Source organism: Ranitomeya variabilis, chromosome 4 (assembly GCF_051348905.1).
Source record: "Ranitomeya variabilis isolate aRanVar5 chromosome 4, aRanVar5.hap1, whole genome shotgun sequence".
Taxonomy (NCBI): Eukaryota; Metazoa; Chordata; class Amphibia; order Anura; family Dendrobatidae; genus Ranitomeya; species Ranitomeya variabilis.
The window spans coordinates 726,777,731-726,802,631 of record NC_135235.1 but is presented as its reverse complement, the minus strand read 5'-3'; the positions used below and the strand labels follow the sequence as shown (position 1 = coordinate 726,802,631).

The 24,901-nt window shown below is 42.7% G+C and overlaps 1 protein-coding gene across 3 annotated transcripts in view; it reads right to left on the bottom strand.

Moving 5' to 3' along the window:
- Positions 1-10,997: 10,997 nt before the first annotated feature.
- The window catches only part of LOC143766688 (uncharacterized), a 57,577-nt gene continuing 43,673 nt past the window's right edge, over positions 10,998-24,901 (bottom strand). For 2 of the 3 annotated variants that reach the window (XM_077254546.1, XM_077254547.1), the window contains exon 7: positions 10,998-13,618. In XM_077254546.1, coding sequence (XP_077110661.1) covers positions 12,114-13,618 — 1,505 coding nt within the window. In that variant the 3' untranslated portion in view covers positions 10,998-12,113. Of the gene's footprint in view, positions 13,622-24,901 lie in introns of all 3 variants that reach the window. The other variant, XM_077254545.1, reaches the window with a different exon arrangement.

The following is a 24,901-nucleotide window of genomic DNA, read 5'->3' as shown; positions in this document are numbered from 1 at the left end:
CATTTTGGAAACTGGACCCCCTAAGGAACTTATCTAGATGTGTGGTGAGCACTTTGACCCACCAAGTGCTTCACAGAAGTTTATAATGCAGAGCCGTAAAAATAAAAAATCATATTTTTTCACAAAAATGAATTTTTCGCCCCAATTTTTTATTTTCCCAAGGGTAAGAGAAGAAATTAGACCACAAAAGTTGTTGTGCAATTTGTCTTGAGTACAACGATACCCCATATGTGGGGGTAAACCACTGTTTGGGCGCATAGCAGAGCTCGGAAGGGAAGGAGCGCCATTTGACTTTTCAATGCAAAATTGACTGGAATTGAGATGGGACACCATGTCGCGTTTGGAGAGCCCCTGATGTGACTAAACATTAAAACCCCCCACAAGTGACACCATTTTGGAAAGTAGACCCCCTAAGGAACTTATCTAGATGGGTTTTGAGAGCTTTGAACCCCCAAGTGTTTCACTACAGTTTATAACGCAGAGCCGTGAAAATAAAAATTATTTTTTTTTTCAGAAAAATGATTTTTTAGCCCCCAGTTTTGTATTTCCACAAGGGTAACAGGATAAATTGGACCCCAAAAGTTGTTGTCCAATTTGTCCTGAGTATGCTGATACCCCATATGTGGGGGGGAACCACTGTTTGGGCACATGGCAGAGCTCGGAAGGGAAGGAGCGCCATTTGGAATGCAGACTTAGATTGATTGGTCTGCAGGCGTCACGTTGCATTTGCAGAGCCCCTGATGTACCCAAGCAGTACAAACCCCCCACAAGTGACCCCATATTGGAAACTAGACCTCCCAAGGAACTTATCTAGATGTGTTGTGAGAACTTTGAACCCCAAAGTGTTTCACTACAGTTTATAACGCAGAGCCGTGAAAATAAAAATCTTTTTTTTTTCAGAAAAATGATTTTTTAGCGCCCAGTTTTGTATTTTTACAAGGGTAGCAGGATAAATTGGACCCCGAAAGTTGTTGTCCAATTTGTCCTGAGTACGCTGATACCCCATATGTGGGGGGGGAACCACTGTTTGGGCACATGGCAGAGCTCGGAAGGGAAGGAGCGCCATTTGGAATGCAGACTTGGATTGATTGGTCTGCAGGCGTCACGTTGCATTTGCAGAGCCTCTGATGTACCCAAACAGTACAAACCCCCCACAAGTGACCCCATATTGCAAACTAGACCTGCCAAGGAACTTATCTAGATGTGTTGTGAGAACTTTGAACCCCAAAGTGTTTCACTACAGTTTATAACGCAGAGCCGTGAAAATAAAAATCTTTTTTTTTTCAGAAAAATGATTTTTTAGCCCCCAGTTTTGTATTTTTACAAGGGTAGCAGGATAAATTGGACACCGAAAGTTGTTGTCCAATTTGTCCTGAGTACGCTGATACCCCATATGTGGGGGGGAACCACTGTTTGGGTGCATGGCAGAGCTCGGAAGGGAAGGAGCGCCATTTGGAATGCAGACTTGGATTGATTGGTCTGCAGGCGTCACGTTGCATTTGCAGAGCCCCTGATGTACCCAAACAGTACAAACCCCCCACAAGTGACCCCATATTGGAAACTAGACCTCCCAAGGAACTTATCTAGATGTGTTGTGAGAACTTTGAACCCCAAAGTGTTTCACTGCAGTTTATAACGCAGAGCTGTGAAAATAAAAATTCCTCTTTTTTTTCACAAAAATGATTTTAGCTCCCCAAATTTTTATTTTCCCAAGGATAACAAGGGAACTTGAACCCCAAAAGTTGTTGTCCAATTTGTCCCGAGTACACTGATGCCCCATATGTTGGGGTAAACCCCTGTTTGGGCGCACGGGAGAGCTCGGAAGGGAAGGAGCACTGTTTTACTTTTTCAACGCAGAATTGTCTGGAATTGAGATCGGACGCCATGTCGCGTTTGGAGAGCCCCTGATGTGCCTGAACAGTGGAAACTCCCCAATTCTACCTGAAACTCTAATCCAAATACACCCCTAACCCTAATCCCATCTGTAACCCTAACCCTGGCATACCCCTAATTCTAATCCCAACCCTAATCCAAACCGTAAATGTAATCCTAACCCTAACTTTAGCCCCAACCCTAACCCTAACTTTAGCCCCAACCCTAACCCTAACTTTAGCCCCAACCCTAACCCTAACTTTAGCCCCAACCCTATCCCTAACTTTAGCCCCAACCCTAACTTTAGCTCCAACCCTAGCCATAACCCTAGCCCTAACCCTAGCCCTAACCCTAACCCTAGCCCTAATGGGAAAATGGAAATAAATACATTTGTTTAATTTTATTATTTTTCCCTAACTAAGGGGGTGATGAAGGAGGGTTTGATTTACTTTTATTGTGTTTTTTTATATTGGATTTTTATGATTGGCAGCTGTCACACACTAAAAGACGCTTTTTATAGCAAAAAAGTTTTTGCGTCTCCACATTTTGAGACCTATAATTTTTCTGTATTTTGGTCCACAGAGTCATGTGAGGTATTGTTTTTTGCGGGACGAGTTGACGTTTTTATTGGTAACATTTTCGGACATGTGACAGTTTTTGATCACTTTTTATTCCGATTTTTGTGAGGCAGAATGACCAAAAACCAGCTATTCATGAATTTCTTTTGGGGGAGGCGTTTATACCGTTCCACGTTTGGTAAAATTGATAAAGCAGTTTTATTCATTGGGTCAGTACAATTACAGCGATATCTCATTTATATCAATTTTTTATGTTTTGGCGCTTTTATACGATAAAAGCAATTTTATAGAAAAAAATAATTATTTTGGCATCGCTTTATTCTGAGGACTATAACTTTTTTATCTTTTTGCTTATCATGCTGTATGGTGGCTCGTTTTTTGCGGGACAAGATGCCGTTTTCAGCGGTACCATGTTTATTTTTATCCGTCTTTTTGATCGCGTGTTATTCCACTTTTGTTCGGCGGTATGATAATAAAGCGTTGTTTTTTGGGCTCGTTTTTTTTTTTTTCTTATGGTGTTCACTGAAGGGGTTAACTAGTGGGACAGTTTTATAGGTTGGGTCGTTACGGACGCGGCGATACTAAATATGTGTACTTTTATTGTTTTTTTTTTTTTTTTTAAGATAAATGTATTTATGGGAATATTATTTTTTTTTTTTCTTCTTTATTTAGGAATTTTTTTTTACACGTGAATTTTTTTTTTTTTACTTTTTTACTTTGTCCCAGGGGGGGACATCACAGATCGCCGATCTGATAGTTTGCATAGCACTCTATCAGATCGGCGATCATGCTTTCATCGGAGCAGGCTGCTCTGCAGCCTGCTCCGACTCGGAAGTACTCCCTGCAGTACCCGGATGCAGCCCCGCGGCCATTTTTGATCCGGGGCCTGCAGGGAGAAGATGCTCGGTACAAGGTGAGTACATCGCCTTGTACCGATCGTCTCAGGGAAGCACGCAGGGAGCCCCCTCCCTGCGCGATGCTTCCCTGTACCGCCGGTACACCGCGATCATGTTTGATCGCGGTGTACCGGGGGTTAATGTGCCGGGGGCGGTCCGTGACCTCTCCTGGCACATAGTGCCGGATGTCAGCTGCGATAGGCAGCTGACACCCGGCCGCGATCAGCCGCGCTCCCCCCGTGAGCGCGGCCGATCGGCTATGACGTACTATCCCGTCGGTGGGAATTAAGGCCCACCCCACCTCGATGGGATAGTACGTCATATGGGATTAAGGGGTTAAGCACCTTGAGGGGTGCAGTTTTTAGAATGGTGTCACTTTTGGGTATTTTCTATCATATAGACCCCTCAAAGTGGCTTCAAATGTGATGTCATCCCTAAAAAAAATGGTATTGTAAAACTGAGAAATCGCTGGTCAACTTTTAACCCTTATAACTTTAAATTTTGTTTCCAAAATTGTGCTGATGTAAAGTAGTCATGTGGGAAATGTTATTTTTTAACTATTTTCTGTGACATATCTCTCTGATTTAAGGGCATAAAAATTTTCCCCATATTTCTGTTCTTTTCATAGATAATTGCAAGTAAAATCGAAGAAATCTTACCACTTACATGAAGTACAATATGTCACGAAAAAACTATCTCAGAATCAGCGGTATCCGTTAAAGCGTTCCAGAGTAATAACCTCATAAAATGACAGTGGTCAAAATTTGTAAAAATTGGCTCGGTCATAAAGTACCAAATTGGCTCTGTCACTAAGGGGTTAAATTAGTGTCTGACCTATTTCTTCACATGGGGATGAGGGTTCATGTGGGTGGGGGCATCGGCTTCAACTGCCTAGGACACCAAAATACCTTGTTCCAGCCCCATGTACAGAAGAATCATCATACTGTGCATGCGGAGAGTTCTCTGTAGGAATTTACTTTGGGGGAATCTTACTGTGTTTGGGGGCAATTTAGTTGGCATCACACTTTATAGGAGCAATTAAAGGGGAATCTAGAGCTTCAATAGGAGGAAAATTACTCTGTAAGTGCTGTAAAGTGAGATCTGCTCTTCTGGGCCCCATGATTTCTGTGTGCACCCCTGATTATCATGTTTTCAAATCTCTTTTTTACTGAAGTTCTTTGTTACCTGCTGTGACCTTCTTTCTTTGTGATTGGTCATGTTTGATCATGTGTATTGCAGGATGCTGACCAATTCACAATTGTATGTGCAATAAAGACAGCAGTCGGAAACCTGTTTGCGTGTAACAGATGGTTACTGGACTTGTGACCTTTTAAATATTTTTTTCAGTAGTGTTTTATAAAGATTTGGATGCTGTAATTTCTATACCTACCATTTTCCTGTGGCACCACCCGTTTCCTCTTCATGGATCTTCCATATGTGGCTGAGCTGACCATTTTCTCCTTCTTTGTCGCTAGACTGGAGTTACTTCTGCAACGATCTTCCTGAATCAACTCCAATCTGGACAGATGAGTACTGAGGTGACAAGAATGGAGTTGTTGGAAGCAGTGGTGCACCGCTAATGGCACTATCCTCACAGCTGCTATGGGGTCTGTGAAACCGAGGGGGCCCAGCCAACATCGTAGGTTGAAGTGTATCGGCATCCTGGATGCCATTACAGTTGAAAGCAATGATGAAATAGGGAAACCGTCAGCTTCCTTCTCCATCATTCTCCCTTTTGTAGGTGCGTCATTTAATTGTGCCGCTGTGCTGAGAAGTGAAGAGTTTCAGAGCACAGGCTATGGAGACTGGAGCAGCGGGGAAACCAGGAGAGTTGAGTATTTTATTATTTTAAATCAGTGAGTGCATTGTGTGGCCCATTATATTGTATGTGTGGACTATTATACTAAATGGAAGGCAATGTGGTGGCCATTATACTATATGGTGGACTATGTGGTAACATTATACTATTTGAAGGGTTATGTGAGGGCTATTGTACTGTTCGCAAGGCCATTATACTTTTTTCAGCACTTTGTGGGGGCCATTATACTGTGTTCAGTGCTATGTAGAGCCCATTACACTGTTTGAAAGGCTATTATAATGAATGCGAGTAATTAAATTGTGAAGATTTGTGTGGGGTCCATCATAATGTGTGGAGGGCTGGGTAGGAGCCTTTATGCTGTTTGGAAGGCTGTGCAGAGTTGAATATATTGTTTTAAGGGCTAGCTGGGGCCATTACACAGTGTGGATGGTTGTGTTGGGGCCATTATACTGTCTGGGGCCATTATAATGTATGTGGGGGTCATATTTGGACTGTTGGGGTATCATACAGTGTTGGGGTCACCACACTTTTCCAGGGGAGTTGAGGTGGGGGTACAAGAGGGTCATCATACTGTATATGTGGTGGAATTCAATGTGAGGGTATCATACCATGGTTGGGTGGGCAGTTATGTTGGCATCATTCTTTATAGGTGCAATCAAAAGACAATCAATGTGCGTCAATAGGAGGAAAAATAATTTGTAGGGGATGCAAAGTTGTGAGATATGCTCTTCTGTGACCGCACCAAGTATTTTTTTAGGGGTATTCCAATTAGACACAAAATGAGAGACAAATGTGCTAAAAGCCTTCAGAGAAGGACAGCCTATGGGAGAAAACAAAATCTGCAAACAGGTATGTTGCACACCCAGTCAAACGTCTACAAATTAACATAAGATACACTCAAGAAACCATAAATAGGTATATACCTTTCGCACTATTATGTCGGTCCCAGGAACACGTAGGACTCACAGCGAGTGTGATAAATTGTAAAAAACTTTATGTATACAGTACATCAACAGCACAATAGGTGTATATGTAAATGAAAACTAATAAAAACACAATATGAGGTAGTTTGTGTGCACTGTACACTGAATAGCAAACTTTGGGGTAGTGACAAACCAGGCTGTAAACAGGTGAATTATAAAAATTAAAGTGTGGAGATAAGCCTAATCTGCCCGCCCTGCCATCGTAGCGTATGTGCCAATATGCATTCAGCTACACATTAAAAACCTCAACAAACAGAGGAAACACTACAGTAATGAAGTATGTAATTAACCCATTCCCCACTATGCAGTCCAGTAAAGTTTTTAGTTACATCCACTTGAAAGGAGAGCCGCACTCGGCGGTGTACGGAGGTCCTTGGCGAAATAAAGAAGCAAGTAGAGTTGCAATATAGCCAACAGGCAGGCCTGGATGGTGGCGTGTCTGATCACAAAAACCAAGGCAATGCGGGCACAGGTACAGCAGCGTGTCGTGTCACACAGTCCACGGAGCATGAAAGCCGATGCGACCAACCAGTCCTAGTCCTTACACGTTTCGGAAAACTTGATTTCCATCTTGGGTTTGTACTTTGTTAATCCAGCGTTAATCTGCAGGTCTCTGCTTTAACCCTTTGCTCCTCTCCCCCTAACTAGCAGGGATATTGTTGTCTGTTACCTGTATGGATGCTGCTCAGTGCCCTGCGCCGCTGCGTAATGGTACATGTGTTGTGATGTCTTTGCTCCGCTGCATGACCATCCGCATGTGCGGCCCCTGGCTGCCACTGTGGAAGCTATTCACGGGTTGCAAAGTCCTCTGCAGCTGGTGCGTGACTTTCCATGTGTGTCCAGGCTTGCAGCCGCTGCCAGGTGCCTTAAGCCTCAGTTCCTGTGCTGACCGTGCTGTAATGGTTTCTGTTTGTGCTTAAGGTGCGTGCGGCCACACCTTCCCTGCTTTTATTAGGGTTAATGTGTGCACCTGAGTTGCCTTCCCCAGCCTATTGTTGAGGGGCAGCGCCTATATAAACTCCCTCTTTCCTGTTGGGGTTGCCAGAGCTTCACATTAAGTTTCTGAGTCTTGCCATTTGTGTGGGGTGTTCAGCTCTTCTGCCTGCGTTCAATTCTGGGAAAGCTGACACTTGTTCTTCTGCCTACTCTGGGGGCTGAGTACCCAGATCCATTTCTGTTTGTGTCTTGTTTTTCCGCCTGCTCTGGGGGGCTGAGTACCCAGATCCGCCTTTCCTAGAGGCTGCACATCCAGGCCTGTTTCTGCTGTGTTTTGTTTTCCGCCTCCCTGAGGGCTGCATTCTCAGGTCTAAACCCTTGATCCTGTTTCCATTCCTGTACCTGACCCTGTGTGAACTGTGTCCTCTGTTATATTCCTGAAATCCCTCTGTGCCTGGAACCCTGTACCCAGTGACTGTGAACTAACCTGGGTTCGTCTTTTAAAGATGGAGTACGGTGTTTTTGCCGAGCGTTTACTATGCTGTGCTCAGCCTGCTATGCGGTGCTAACTCTGTCTGGCCCCGGAACAACCCGGCGGTGCTGGCACCATCCCGCTTAAGTTCCTGCCTAGGTCCCATACCTGAAGCCTGACGGCCATAGTTAGGAACCTGACAACCGCTGCCTGGAGATGGTGTTCGATATCCGGAGACTGGCGACCGCTGTCTGGTTCCCGGAGCCCAACCACCGCTGCCTGGTTCTGTGCCATCCGTGTCCCAGTTGATGACCTAAGCCACCACACCGATGTCCCAATGTCATGCCTATGTTCCGATGTCCTGCCTGTGTCCTGATGTTCAGATGTCCAGCCTGTGTCCAGATGTCCAGCTTGTGTCCAGATGGCCTGATTTAAAGCCTTTGTCCTGATGTTCAGATGTCCAGCTTGTGTCCAGATGTCATGATGTTCTGCCTGTGTCCTGATGTCTCGCCGGTACCCTGGGTTCCACCCTGTGATGATGTCTGTCCAAGGTCAGTGTCTGATGTTCTCCTGCTGAGCCTGTGCTACGCCTGAGATAGAGGCCATCCTAGCATGCCCGTGCCAGATAACCCTGGACTGCATCAACCCGTGATGTCCTCCTGCCTTCGTCTGTTTCCCTGAGACGTGTACCCTTTCTTGATGTGCGGAATCGGGAGCCTGGCATAATTATGTTTTGTTTATGTACTGTGATTTTGTTTGAGTAAGCTTTATCCTTCTTCTTACCTGAAGTTGTGCGGTGTTATCTAGTTCTGCATGTCACCATTTCGTCCACGTGGAGGCGTCGGGTGGGCTACGTTTGCGGTTTCAGCTGTAACAGAGGGGACTGGTAACAAGCTTAACTGAGCGGCTTTTGTGTCCCTTTAATGCAGCAGATTAGTGAGATTATGGTTAAATAACAAGTACATAATGACAAAATAAAATGAACATAAACATATACAAACATAATTTATTTACAAAAGGAACTCAAGATTAAAAGCAAAAAAATATATATTTAAAAATGTAAAAAAATATATATTTAAAAATGTAAGTAAAATATGCAAATTATGGATATGCAAATACTGCCTGCACTTCAGAAGATGAATATACAGATGTATACACACATCACAAGATATTAATCGCAAAATATATGGACACACACGGCCATCTGCACATGCTGTCCGCAAGAGGGAAAAATACATGTTTAAAAATGTATATACAGTATACACATCTCAAGTCAAAACTATAGACTCCACAGCCAAGCTCTATGGGGCTAAGGTCAGGCGAGTTTGCCGGCCAATCAAGCACAGTGATTTTGTTGTTTGTAAACCAGGTATTGGTACTTTTGGCAGCGTGGACAGGTGCCAAGTCCTGCTGGAGAATTAAATTTTAATCTCCAAGAAGCTTCTTGGTAGAGGCAAGCACGAAATGCTCTAAAATTTCCTGGGAGACGGCTGTGCTGACTTTAGTCTTGATAAAACACAGTGGACCTACACCAGCAGATGATATAGCTCCCCAAACCATCACTAATTGTGGAAACTTCACACTAGACCTCAAGCAGCTTGGATTGTGTGCCTCTCCACTCTTCTTACAGACTCTGGGACCTTGATTTCCAAATGAAATGCAAAATTTACTTTCATCTGAAAACAACACCTAGGACCACTGAGGAACAGTCCAGTTCTTTTTCTCCTTGGCCCAGGTAAGACACTTCTGGCGTCTATTGGTAATGAGTGGCTTGATACAAGGAATGTGACACTTGTAACCCATGTCCTGAATACGTCTGTGTGTGGTGGCTTTTGAAGCAATGACTCCAGCAGCAGTCAACTCCTTGTGAATTTCCCCAATTTTTTTAATGGCCTTTTCGTAATTATCTTTTCAAAGCTGTGGTTATCCCGGTTGCATGTGCACCTTTTTCTACCACACTTTTTCTTTCCACTCAACTTTCCATTAATATGCTTGGATACAGCACTCTGTGAACAGCCAGCTTCTTTAGCAATGACCTTTTGTGGCTTACCTTCCTTGTGGAGTGTGTTAATGACTGCCTTCTAGACATCTGTCCAGTCAGCAGTCTTCCCTATGATTGTGGAGCCTACTGAAACAGACTAAGGGACCTTTTTAAACGCTTAGGAAGCCTTAGCAGGTGTTTTTTGTTAATTATTCTAATTTACTGACATAATGTCTTTTGGGTTTTCATTGGCTGTAAGCCATAATCATCAACATTAACATAAATACTTGAAATAGATCACTCTGTTGAGACTGACCTTAGCAATGATGTACAACTTGTGGGACAGAGGAGAGACTTTGGGGATAAGGGAATACTCTAATTTTACCCCATTATGTCAAAATCAGCGACTGGTGGACTTTGACAAATTTACTGGTTTCTGAGGTTGGGAATCAAGGGGAATTCAGACTTTAGAACAGTTAGTAGGAAATGGAACACTTAAAAGCTTTAAGAGTATGTGCACATGTTGCAGATTCCATTGCAGATTTTTCCATGCGGATTCTGCGGAATCCGCAGGTAAAACGCCCTGCATTTTACCTGCAGATTCCCTGTGGATTTTGTGCAGATTTTGTGTGGAATTCCCCTGCGCTGCGGATTCCTATTATTCCATAGGTTTACATGGTACGGTACACCGCATGGAAAACTGCTGCGGATCCGCAGGGCTAAATCCGCTGCGGATCCGCAGCCAAATCTGCAACGTGTGAACATACCCTAACAAACTACAAAAAGAGTTTGGATTGCCTCACGGCCTCTTCTTTTGATACCTACAACTTAGGCATGCATATCTGACTTAGTTTAGCGCTGCGGCACAGGATATACTGAAAAAATATTTACTATACTCAATAGCAGCGGCAAAATACATGACTGGCTTAATTTCAAACATCTATCAGAAACTCTCTCACAGTCTCGCATGGGAGACCATCCCGACAGCTACATTAAAAGAGGAAGCAGATATGATGCTGATTACGGAAGTTTTGAATCCACAATGGCTGTAGGTCTTTTGCGAACATTGTATAAAGCTTGCAAACTTATTGCACAACATTGGACAGACGCTCAACCACCGACAGTTAATGAGTTAATTAATAAGCAAAACAATATTATTTGGTTGGAAATTTGACAACACCTAGGGATCCTGGATAAATGTTCCAGACCTACCATCTGGAGTACTCCTGAGAGAACATATGGCAATTTCTGGCTTCATGAACACTTGTAGTATCATCAATCCAGGTTAAATGATATAAGTAGGGCGAGTACACATGCAAACTACAGTAATTATGATAACAATGGCAGATATTCTAATGTATACACATCATAAAAAAAATAATAGTATGAATACAGATTTATCTGGAGTGTTATTGGGGAGACGGGTTGTATTAGTTTGAATGAAAAAAAAATCGAATCAATGGAAGAAGATGACAACTTTATTGTATTTTATGTACAACAATAACATAATGATATCATGTAACATTGAAAATAGCTTTGTTCTACTGATGTCTCTTTGTAAAACCTATTGTGTAATTTTCTTAATAAAATTATCTAATAAAAAAGTGTGTCTTATAGTCTAAGAAATATAGTAAGTTCTAAAGTAATTTCCCTCTCATTCAATAATACGTCCGTTAAATGGTTTTGCACAATTTGTCAATAACGTATACTGTATAGTTTGAATTATTTTTGATGGTCAACAAAATAATATTTTCCAGTAATTCATTTTTCACACTCTAGGTCTGATAATGTCTTCTCCTCTGTGTGGGATTTTGACTTCTCATTGCTCATGTTTGGTCCTGTTAAAATATAAACACTTCTATAAACCTCCCATGCTGGGTCGGTTCCAGTAGTGTCAGCACTTGCATTTCGGAGGCTCAGGTTTTTATGTCATATGAGCCCCGCATCCAATTAGTGGTGGCTTCACTGTTCTCACCTTCAGACAAATAAACAATAAAAGGAAGTCAAAGAGAAGTCACAGTACTGGCTTCCTGTTCATGTTCAATACGTCTGAGGGTGGGGACAGTGAAACTGGGGCTGACTGGATACAGGGCTCGTGTGATGCAACAACCTCATATGAGTCCCAGGAATGCGAGTGACGATACCACTGGAACAGCACCGGCACGGAAGGTGAATATGATTTTTTTATTTTAACAAGGCCAAACATGACAATTCCTTTAAAGGGACTCTGTCACCTGAATTTGGAGGGAACAATTTTCAGCCATAGAGGCGGGGTTTTCGGGTGTTCGCTGGCTGCATGCTGGCTGCAATATTGGATTGAAGTTCATTCTCTGTCCTCCGTAGTACATGCCTGCACAAGGCAATCTTGCCTTACGCAGGCGTGTACTATGGAGGACAGAGAATGAACTTCAATCCAATATTGCAGCCAGCGGGTAAGGAAAGGGTGAATCAAACACCCGAAAACCCCGCCTCTATGGCTGAAAATTGTTCCCTCCAAATTCAGGTGACAGAGTCCCTTTAAGAAAATACCATTTCCGTATAAAACATTTCCCACATTAAGAACATGAAAAAGGCTTCTACCCTGTGTGGGTTCTCTGATGGCGATCAAGAACCGACTTTCGGTTAAAACATTTCCCACATTCTGAACACGAAAAAGGCTTCTCCCCTGTGTGAATTCTCTGGTGTATAACAAGATATGATTTCTTGTTAAAATATTTCCCACATTCTGAACAGGAAAAAGGCTTCTCACCTGTGTGAGTTATCTGGTGTCTAACAAAATATGATTTCTGGTTAAAACATTTCCCACATTGTGAACATGAAAAAGGCTTCTCCCCTGTGTGAATTCTCTGGTGTATAATAAGATATGATTTCTGGTTAAAACATTTTCCACATTCTGAACAGGAAAAAGGCTTCTTCCCTGTGTGAGTTATTTGGTGTATAACAAGATGTGATTTCTGGTAAAAACATTTCCCACATTCTGAACAGGAAAAAGGCTTCTCCCCTGTGTGAATTCTCTGGTGTATAATAAGATATGATTTCTTGTTAAAACATTTCCCACATTCTGAACATGAAAAAGGCTTCTCCCCTGTGTGAATTCTCTGGTGCTGAAGCAAATCTGATTTCTGGCTAAAACATTTCCCACATTCTGAACAGGAAAAAGGCTTCTCCCCTGTGTGAGTTCTTTGGTGCATTACAAGATGCGCTTTCTTTTTAAAACATTTCCCACATTCTGAACATGAAAAAGGCTTCTCCCCTGTGTGAATTCTCTGGTGCTGAAGCAAATCTGATTTCTGGCTAAAACATTTCCCACATTCTGAACAGGAAAAAGGCTTCTCACCTGTGTGAGTTATCTGGTGTCTAACAAAATATGATTTCTGGTTAAAACATTTCCCACATTGTGAACATGAAAAAGGCTTCTCACCTGCGTGAATTCGCTGGTGTCTAACAAAATATGATTTCTGGTTAAAACATTTCCCACATTGTGAACATGAAAAAGGCTTCTCACCTGCGTGAATTCTCTGGTGTCTAACAAAATATGATTTTTGGTTAAAACATTTCCCACATTCTGAACAGGAAAAAGGTTTCTCCCCTGTGTGAGTTATTTGGTGTATAACAAGATGTGATTTCTGGTTAAAACATTTCCCACATTCTGAACAGGAAAAAGGCTTCTCCCCTGTGTGGGTTCTTTGGTGTCTAACAAAATCTGATTTCTGGTTAAAACATTTCCCGCATTTTGAACAAGAAAATCTGTTCTCTGCTGTGTGAATTGTTTGATGTTTAATAAAAGACTTTTCAGGGGGAAAGCTATTTCCATAGTCGGAAAATGAAATCGGCTTCTTTGATTTAGGAACAGTTCGTTTTTTAAAGCTTATTTTGTGACTTTGATTTTCCTTAGTAGTTGGTAATGAATCAGAAGACAGGACTTGTTTCAAAAGATCAGATGACAGATCTTTGCAGTGAAGGGATGATGGTACATCTGGCGTAATGACATTCACTTCAATTGTATCCTGTGTGATCTCAAGATCATCTGATTTATAAATTGAAGATGTCAGCTGCACCACTGATCTCCTGGTACAGTAATCTGCTAAGAATAAAACAAATTATTATTTTTCAATGAATATCCTGAAATAATTTAACTTTTGAACATTTCTACTTAAACTGTCATTAATAATTCAAATTATGTAAAATATTTGAATTATTCACCAACAAAATGACAGTTGACAGTCTAAGGCTGCCATCACACTAGCAGTATTTGGTCAGTATTTTACAACAGTATTTGCAAGCCAAAACCAGGAGTGGGTGATAAATGTAGAAGTGGTGCATATGTTTCTATTATACTTTCCTCTAATTGTTCCACTTCTGGTTTTGGCTTACAAATACTGATGTAAAATACTGACCAAATACTGCTAGTGTGAAGGCAGCCTAATAGAAAACCTCATGGCATGAACCAGTGGAGTGTGGTGTTCAACTATTTGTTCATTCTACCTCCCAAATATGGAATAAAAAGCCACGAAACAATGTTATGTAGACAAAATAATACCAATGAAAAGTTCTACTCATCTTACAAAAAACAAATCCCCACTCAGGTCCATCATCTGTCAATGGAAAAACAGAGGTTTCTACATTAGTAGTGGCTTAAAAAGCAACATGGCTTTCATAAACCAATCTTGCAAAATCCACTCCTCCAAAGTTAAATCTCCCCCTCGCTTCGGAGCCTTGCAGTGTGCCCAAACCACATTTAGCATCCATGTATTTGACATTACTATAGCGAGAAGAACTCACTTAATTTATGGTGCGTGTGTCTTCTGGAGCACAATCTGGGCACTATGTGTTGGGTAATAAAATGGTATATTTTCAATTTTTACTCTCCAACATTCACTGCGCGCTAATTACCGGAAAATGGCTGTGGAGTCAAAATTGTCACTACTTCTATAGATTAATTCACACAGGGCTCTACTGTCCAAAATGGAGTCACTTTATGGGGATTTGTACTGCTCTGGTTTTCTGACATTGTCATATTAATGAATCTGTAAATGCTGTGTCCCATCTTCTCTGGGATCTGCTCCTATGACGTCTGCTTATCCATTCTGTAGGTGGCGCTGGAAATGGAGGAGACAACAGAACCAGAAGCTCTGGGGGGCACAGACTGTGGAGACACCAAGTTTAAGGTGCCTGCAACCTGTGATACCATCCATTCCAGCAGGGGTACCATCCATTCTGGCAGTTTGAGTGTGCATGCTGTCCAGCTAGAGTAATTTGCACCCTACTTCAGCCAACTGGAAAGCACCGCACTCCACTAAAGCTTGAAGCATATTGCCGGAAGCTGCAAGATACAGGCTTGTTCTCCTCTGGTTGTCCTCTGTACTCAGCTCCCAGCTTGTGTATTTGTTTCTTGTTGTGACCCCGGCTTGTTTACTGACTACTCGTATCTTTTGATTTTGTATTTTCTCTTCTCTCACGGTTGTAGTCAGACTACCTGACAATTCTTGCCCTCTCATACTACTGAAAAGCAAGTACAGTCATATGAAAAAGTTTGGGCACCCCTATTAATCTTAAGCTTAATGTTTTATAAAAAAAAATGTTTTTTGCAACAGCTATTTCAGTTTCATATATCTAATAACTGTTGGACACAGTAATGTTTCTGCTTTGAAATGAGGCTTATTGTACTAACAGAAAATGTGCAATCTGCATTCAAACTAAATTTGACAGGTGCATAAGTATGGGCACCCTTATCATTTTCTTGTTTTAACCCCTTCATGACCCAGCCTATTTTGGCCTTAATGACCTTGCCGTTTTTTGCAATTCTGACCAGAGTCCCTTTATGAGGTAATAACTCAGGAACGCTTCAACGGATCCTAGCGATTCTGAGAGATTGTTTTTTCGTGACATATTGGGCTTCATGTTAGTGGTATATTTAGGTCGATAATTTCTGAGTTTATTTGTGAAAAAAACGGAAATTTGGCAAAAATTTTGAAAATTTCGCAATTTTCACATTTTGAATTTTTATTCTGTTAAACCAGAGAGTTATGTGACACAAAATAGTTAATAAATAACATTTCCCACATGTTTACTTTACATCAGAACAATTTTGGAAACAAATTTTGTTTTTGCTAGGAAGTTATAAGGGTTAAAATTTGACCAGTGATTTCTCATTTTTACAACAAAATTTACAAAACCATTTTTTTTAGGGACCACCTCACATTTGAAGTCAGTTTGAGGGTTCTATATGGCTGAAAATACCCAAAAGTGACACCATTCTAAAAACTGCACCCCTCAAGGTGCTCAAAACCACATTCAAGAAGTTTATTAACCCTTCAGGTGTTTCACAGCAGCAGAAGCAACATGGAAGTAAAAAATGAACATTTAACTTTTTAGTCACAAAAATGATCTTTTAGCGAAAATTTTTTTATTTTCCCAAGGGTAAAAGGAGAAACTGGACCACGAACGTTGTTGTCCAATTTGTCCTGAGTACCTCATATGTGGGGGTAAACCACTGTTTGGGCGCACGGCAGGGCTCGGAAGGGAAGGAGCGCCATTTGACTTTTTCAATGAAAAATTGGCTCCAATCTTTAGCGGACACCATGTCGCGTTTGGAGAGCCCCCGTGTGCCTAAACATTGGAGCTCCCCCACAAGTGACCCCATATTGGAAACTAGACCTCCCAAGGAACTTATCTAGAAGCATAGTGAGCACTTTAAACCCCCAGGTGCTTCACAAATTGATCCGTAAAAATGAAAAAGTACTTTTTTTTCACACAAAATTTCTTTTAGCCTCAATTTTTTCATTTTCACATGGGCAACAGGATAAAATGGATCCTAAAATTTGTTGGGCAATTTCTCCCGAGTACGCCGATACCTCATATGTGGGGGTAAACCACTGTTTGGGTGCACGGCAAGGCTCGGAAGGGGAGGCGTGCCATTTGACTTTTTGAATGGAAAATTAGCTCCAATCGTTAGCGGACACCATGTCGCGTTTGGAGAGCCCCTGTGTGCCTAAACATTGGAGATCCCCTACAAGTGACCCCATTTTGGAAACTAGATCCCCCAAGGAACTTATCTAGATGCATAGTGAGCACTTATAACCCCCAGGTGCTTCACAGAGGTTTATAACGCAGAGCCGTGAAAATAAAAAATAATTTTTCTTTCCTCAAAAATGATTTTTAGCCCAGAATTTTTTATTTTCTCAAGGGTAATAGGAGAAATTGGACCCCAAATGTTGTTGTCCAGTTTGTCCTGAGTACGATGATACCCCATATGTGGGGGTAAACCACTGTTTGGGCGCATGGCAGGGCTCGGAAGAGAAGGCACGCCATTTGGCTTTTTGAATGGAAAATTAGCTCCAATCATTAGCGGACACCATGTCGCGTTTGGAGAGCCCCTGTGTGCCTAAACATTGGAGCTCCCGCACAAGTGACCCTATTTTGGAAACTAGACCTCCCAAGGAACTAACCTAGATGTGTGGTGAGCACTTTGAACCCCCAAGTGCTTCACAGAAGTTTATAACGCAGAGCCATGAAAATAAAAAATAATTTTTCTTTTCTCAAAAATGATTTTTTTAGCCCACAATTTTTTATTTTCCCAAGAGTAACAGGAGAAATTGGACCCCAAAAGTTGTTGTCCAGTTTCTTCTGAGTACGCTGATACCCCATATGTGGGGGTAAACCACTGTTTTGGCACACGTCGGGGTTCGGAAGGGAAGTAGTGACGTTTTGAAATGCAGACTTTGATGGAATGCTCTGCGGGCGTCAGGTTGCGTTTGCAGAGCCCCTGATGTGCCTAAACAGTAGGAACTCCCCACAAGTGACTCCATTTTGGAAACTAGACCCCCAAGGGAACTTATCTAGATGTGTGGTGAGCACTTTGAACCCCCAAGTGCTTCACAGAAGTTTATAACGCAGAGCCGTGAAAATAATAAATGTGTTTCCTTTCCTCAAAAATATTTTTTTAGCCCAGAATTTTTTATTTTTGCAAGGGTAACAGGAGACTTCATTTGACTGCAAAAGTTGTTGTCCAGTTTCTCCTGAGTACGCGGATACCCCATATGTTGGGGTAAACCACTGTTTGGGCATATGCCGGGGCTCGGAAGGGAAGTAGTGACGTTTTGGAATGCAGACTTTGATGGAATGGTCTGCGGGCATCATGTTACGTTTGCAGAGCCCCTGATATGCCTAAACAGTAGAAACCCCCCACAAGTGACCCCATTTTGGAAACTATACCCTCCAAAGAAATTATCTAGATGTGTGGTGAGCACGTTCAACCCCCAAGTGCTTCACAGAAGTTTACAACGCAGAGCCATGAAAATAAAAAATCATTTTTCTTTCCTCAAAAAAGATGTTTTAGCAAGCAATTTTTTATTTTCACAAGGGTAACAGGAGAAATTGGACCCCAATATTTGTTGCCCAGTTTGTTGTGAGTACGCTGATACCCCATACGTGGGGGTAAACCACTGTTTGGGCACACGTCAGGGCTCGGAAGGGAAGTAGTTACATTTGAAATGCAGACTTTGATGGAATGGTCTGCGGGCGTCACATTGCATTTGCAGAGCCCCTGATGTGCTTAAACAGTAGAAACACCCCACAAGTGACCCCATTTTGGAAACTAGACCCCCGAAGGAACTTATCTAGATGTGTGGTGAGCACTTTCAACCCCCAAGTGCTTCACAGAAGTTTATAACGCAGAGCCGTGAAAATAAAAAATAATTGTTCTTTCCTCAAAAATTATATTTTAGCAAGTAATTTTTTATTTTTGCAAGGGTAACAGGAGAAATTGGACCCCAACAGTTGTTGCCCAGTTTGTCCTGAGTACGCTGGTACCCCAAATGTGGGGGTAAACCACTGTTTGGGCGCACGTCGGGGCTTGGAAGGGAGGGAGCACCATTTGACTTTTTGAACGCAAGATTGGCTGGAATCAATGGTGGCGCCATGTTGCGTTTGGAGACCCCTGATGTGCCTAAACAGTGGAAACCCCTCAATTCTAACTTCAACACTAACCCCAACACACCCCTAATCCTAATCCCAACTGTAGCCATAACCCTAATCACAACCCTAACCCCAACACACCCCTAACCACAACCCTAACCCCAACACACCCGTAACCCTAATCCTAACCCTAATCCCAACCCTAACCACAACTGTAACCCCAACACACCCCTAAGCCTATCCGTAACCCTAACCACAAGCCTAATCTTAACCCTATTTCCAACCCTAGCCCTAATTCCAACCCTAACTCTAATTCCAAACCTAACCCTAAGGCTATGTGCCCACGTTGCAGATTCGTGTGAGATTTTTCCGCACGATTTTTGAAAAATCTGCAGGTAAAAGGCACTGCGTTTTACCTGCGGATTTACAGCAGATTTCCATTGTTTTTTTGTGCGGATTTCACCTGCGGATTCCTATTGAGGAACAGGTGTAAAACGCTGCGGAATCCGCACAAAGAATTGACATGCTGCGGAAAATACAACGCAGCATTTCTGCACGGAATTTTCTGCACCATGGGCACAGCGGATTTGGTTTTCCATAGGTGTACATGGTACTGTAAACCTGATGGAAAACTGCTATGAATTCGCAGCGGCCAATCCGCTGCGGATCCGCGGCCAATCCGCTGCGGATCCGCGGCCAAATCCGCACTGTGTGCACATGCCATAACCCTAACCCTAACCCTACCCCTAACCCTACCCCTAGTTCTAAACCTAGTTCTAACCCTAACCCTAGTGGAAAAAGAAAAAAATATATTTTCTTTATTTTATTATTGTCCCTACCTATGGGGGTGATAAAGGGGGGGTTTATTTATTATTTTTTTTATTTTGATCGCTGTGATAGAGCCTACCACAGCGATCAAAATGTACTTGTAACGAATCTGCCGAACGGCCATTTTGGAAGATGGCGGCGCCCATGGAGCAGACGGACCGACACCAGGAGCCTCGGTAAGTATAAGGGGGGGGAGATTGGGGCACGGGGGAAGCGTCGGAGCACGGGGGGGTGACATAGGAGCACGGGGGGAGCGGACAGGAGGACGGGGGAGCGGAGCACAGGACGGAGGGGACTACGGGACAGATCGGTGGCTTGGGGGGGCGATCGGTGGGGTGGGGGGGTCACAAGTGTTTCCAGCCATGGCCGATGATATTGCAGCATCGGCCATGGCTGGATTGTAATATTTCACCAGTTTTTTAGGTGAAATATTACAAATCGCTCTGATTGGCTGTTGAAAGTGAAACTGCCAATCAGAGCGATCGTAGCCACGGGGGGGGTGAAGCCACCCCCCCTGGGCTGAAGTACCACTCCCCCTGTCCATGCAGATCGGGTGAAATTGGAGTTAACCCTTTCACCCGATCTGCAGGGACACGATCATTCCATGACGCCACATAGGCGTCATGGGTCGGATTGGCACGGGTTTTCATGACGCCTACGTGGCGTCAAAGGTCGGGAAGGGGTTAAATACTCCTACCTACTTTTGACCGACTTACTAAAGCACTTTTTTTGGTTTTGTAACCTCATTGAGCTTTGAACTTCATAGCTAGGTGTATGCAATCATGAGAAAAGCTACTTAAAGTGGCCACTTGCAAGTTGTTCTCCTCCGAAGAGTGGCATCATGGGCTCCTCAAAACAACTGTCAAATGATCTGAAAACAAAGATTATTCAACATAGTTGTTCAGGGGAAGGATACAAAAAGCTGTCTCAGAGGTTTGACCTCTCAATTTCCACTGTGAGGAACATAGTAAGGAAATGGAAGAATACAGGTACAGTTCTTGTTAAGGCTAGAAGTGGCAGGCCAAGAAAAACATCAGAAAGGCAGAGAAGAAGAATGGTGAGATCAGTGAAGGACAATCCTCAGGCCACCTCCAGAGATCTGCAGCATCAACTTGCTGCAGATGGTGTCACTGTGCATCGGTCAACTATACAACGCACTTTGCACAAGGAGAAGCTGCATGGGAGAGTGATGCGAAAGAAGCAGTTTCTGCAAGCATGCCACAAACAGAGTCGGCTGAGGTATGCAAAAGCACATTTGGAGAAGCCAATTTCTTTTTGGAACAAGGTCCTGTGGACTGATGAAAACAAGATTGAGTTGTTTGGTAATACAAAAAGGCGTTATGCATGGCGGCAAAAAAACACAGTGCGTTGTATAGTTGACCGATGCACAGTGACACCATCTGCAGCAAGTTGATGCTGCAGCTCTCTGGAGATTGTCTGAGGATTGTCCTTGACTGATCTCACCATTCTTCTTCTCTGCCTTTCTGATGTTTTTCTTGGCCTGCCACTTCTGGCCTTAACAAGAACTGTACCTGTGTTCTTCCATTTCCTTACTATGTTCCTCACAGTGAAAATTGACAGGTTAAACCTCTGAGACAGCTTTTTGTATCCTTCCCCTGAACAACTATGTTGAATAATCTTTGTTTTCAGATCATTTGACAGTTGTTTTGAGGAGCCCATGATGCCACTCTTCAGAGGAGATTCAAACAGGAGAACAACTTGCAAGTGGCCACTTTAAGTAGCTTTTCTCATGATTGCATACACCTAGCTATGAAGTTCAAAGCTCAATGAGGTTACAAAACCAAAAAAAGTGCTTTAGTAAGTCAGTAAAAAGTAGGTAGAAGTATTTAAAACAAGAAAATGATAAGGGTGCCCATACTTATGCACCTGTCAAATTTTGTTTGAATGCAGATTGCACATTTTCTGTTAGTACAATAAACCTCATTTCAAGGCAGAAACATTACTGTGTCCAACAGTTATTAGATATATGAAACTGAAATAGCTGTTGCAAAAAAAACAATTTTTATAAAACATTAAGCTTAAGATTAATAGGGGTGCCCAAACTTTTTCATATGACTGTATCAATGTGGCCCAAGCCTAGGGGTCTGTGTGTAAGTCCAGATGTAAAGGGGATAAAGAAAAGGTAAAAGGAAGATGGGCAAAACTACGACTAACACACCTACTGAAATAATCAAGCTAAACAGTCTTTTTATTAAAAAAGTATTACAAAAAAATTAGCAACTAACGGCAAAACCTCTTTGGGGTAATTAGAGTATGGGACTGATAGCAATATAAACTATTGTAAAAGGCCAATATTTCATTAATTTCAACAAGAAATATGCACATTGTGTATTTGCTTGCAGAAATTTCTGCAAGGTTTCTGCATCCCTTGGCAGAAAACCGCAGCTGACAATACATGCGGTTTTTCAGCATTTTTGTGAATCTAAAGAGCTAAATAAAGATATATTAAAAAAAAAAAAAATAGTTGTGATGTCATTTCCTTGCTAAACCTCTTCAGCCAGATACCATCATTAATATTAAATAAAGACAGACACACACCAGCCTATGTAGGAGCATTAACATAATTAACCTACATATGCTGTAACAAAAAAACAATTATCAGAAATCTGCGTGAAATGCAATATCTGTTTATATTTCAAAATATTTAAAAAAAAATTGTGTGGCCTCCCACTTAATTTTCATAACCAGCAGAGGAAAAGCCGACAGCTGATATTAATAGTCTGAGAAGGAACCAATAGCCAAAGGTTCGCAGGCTACGAGTATTAATATCAGCTCAAAGCTGTTTGCTTAGCCTTTACTGGCTAGTTTACAGGGAAACCCCAGAAAAAAATATTGACATGGGTTCCCCCTATAAAATCAAACCAGCAAAGGTTAGGCAAACAGCTGTGGGCTGATATTAATAGCCTGGGAAGGGGCCATTGGCATCCCCCCAGGTTAGATTAGAAACATCAGCTCTCAGCCGCCCCAGAAATGTTGCATCTTATAGAGGCACCAATTCTGGCACTTATCCTCGCTCTTCCCACTTGCCCTGTAGCGGTGGCAAGTGTGGTTAACATTTGTGGGGTTGATGTCACCTTTGTATTATGAGGTGACATTAAGCCCACAGGTTAGTAAGGAAGAGGCGTCTATAAGACACCTATCCATTACGAACCATAGTGATATTGTATAAAACACAGACACCCAGAAGAAAGTCCTTTATTTGAAATAATCACAGACTCCTTTATTTAATCAAAATTTACCATACTTACTGAACGCCTTATCTCCGAACTCCCTTGTCTCCTGCAAACAATCAAAAAATGATAACCCAACATATAATACTATCCTGTCCACCGTAGTCCATTTAATACTGAGTGTCCCACGGCGATCTCACGTGTAGAACAGTCACATCAGGAGCTGTGACTGCTCTACCCGGCCTCCGGCGATACACTGACAGGAGGTAATTATTCCCGCAGTGTATCACTGCGCTGCCGTGAGAGTTCACCAGAGTTCATCAACTCCGATGCACTCACTTACGGCACTACCGATGTGAGAACTTTCCCACGCAGCGATGCCTTAAGTGAGAGCACCGGAGCTGATCAGCTGATTAACTGATTAACTCCAGTGAACTCTCACGGCGGCTCAGTGATACACTGCGGGAACGATTACCTCCTGTCAAAAGACATAGCCGGATGGGAGTAGTAGTGACATAAGATAACGCCTGGGTATACACATCGCATGAGTACACACACACAGTCACACACGCACATATTCTCCGCCCACACACACATACGCGCACATATTCTCCGCCCACACACTCTTCCTCCTTCTGACATTAATTCCCTTTGACAATTTGCTGTGTTTTTGGCAGCACATCCGCAAACCTTTTTACACAAGCATTTTTGCTGCAGATTTGACTGACTCTGAAACGCAAAAAGAATTGACATGCTGCAGAAAATAAAAGCTGCAAATACAGACAGAAATTTACTGATAATGTGTAGAACACTTCAGGATTGTCATTGAATTACTTTGCTTTAGTATTCCATTACGTTTTTTGGAGCATTAACACACGTAAAAAACCCCCAGCAAAAAGCATTCTGTGCTACAGCCTAAGGTCGGCGTCACACTAGAGAGTTTTACGGACGTATGAGAGGTGGAAAAACAACGCATTGCACACGGACCAATGATTCTTTATGGGGCAGTTCCTATCTGCCATATATTTCTCGGCCGTATTTAACGGGCTGAGAAAATTGCAGCATGCTGCGTTTGTCAGCGTATTGCTCAAAAAAATCCGCCAATGAAAGTCTATGGGGGTGAGAAAAATACGGATTACACACTGACCATGTGTGTGACTTGCGAGAAATATGCACGGGTGTCCTATAGAAAAGCCGGCAATTCAGTGCGGTGTACAGTAAAATCACCCTGACAGGTTAGAATAGATAGAATAAATGTCTACACATCGTAAAGGTAGGTGTGTGTGTATATATTATATATACTCCATATTATATTTATATATATACTAGATGGTGGCCCGATTCTAACGCATCGGGTATTCTAGAATATGTATGCGTAGTGTATAGCACAGGCCACGTAGTATATTGCACAGGCCATGCAGTACATTGCGCAGCCCACGCAGTACATTGCGCAGACCACGCAGTACATTGCGCAGCCTACTTAGTATATTGCCCAGCCCACGTAGTATATTGCGCAGCCCAAGTTGTATTTTGCACAGCCCAAGTTGTATAGTCACGTAGTATATTGCCCAGCCACGTAGTACATAGCACAGCCACGTAGTATATTGCCCAGCGCACGGAGTATATTGCGCAGCCCATGTAGTATATTGCCCAGCGCACGGAGTATATTGCATAGCCCATGTAATATATTGCCCAGCCCACGCAGTATATAGCAATGTGGGCATCATATCCCTGTTAAAAAAAAGAAATAAAATAAAAAATAGTTATATACTCACCTTCCGGAGCTCCCGGATCCAAGCGAGGCATTTACCGACGTGAGGCCTTTACCGACGCTCCTCGCGCGCTCCGGTCCCAGGAGTGCATTGTGGTCTCGCGAGATCGCAGCATGGAGCGGTCACCGGAGCGTCAGGCAGGCCTGTTGTCGATTAAGGGGCCGACGGACGGTGAGTATATAACGATTTTTTATTTTTTTAAATTAATTTTTAACATTAGATCGTTTTACTATTCATGCCGCATAGGCAGCATGAATAGTAAAAAGGTGGTCACACAGGGTTAATAGCAGCGGTAACGGAGTGCGTTACCCGCGGCATAACGCGGTCCGTTACCGCCGACATTAACCCTGTGTGAGCGGTGAGCAGAGGGGTGTATGTGGGCGCAGGGCAGTGAGTGTGGGGAGTAAGGAGCGGCCATTTTCTTCTGTACTGTGCGCGTCGCTGATTGGTCGCGGCAGCCATGACAGGCAGCTGCCGAGACCAATCAGCAAACAAATAACCGCGACAGAAAGAAGGACAGACAGAAAGACGGAAGTACCCCTTAGACAATTATATAGTAGATATATATATATTCCGTAACAGACGGAAGTGAACTAATTATATATATCTCTCTGATTGGTCGCGGCACGGGATGTAATGTTAAAAATAATAAAAAAA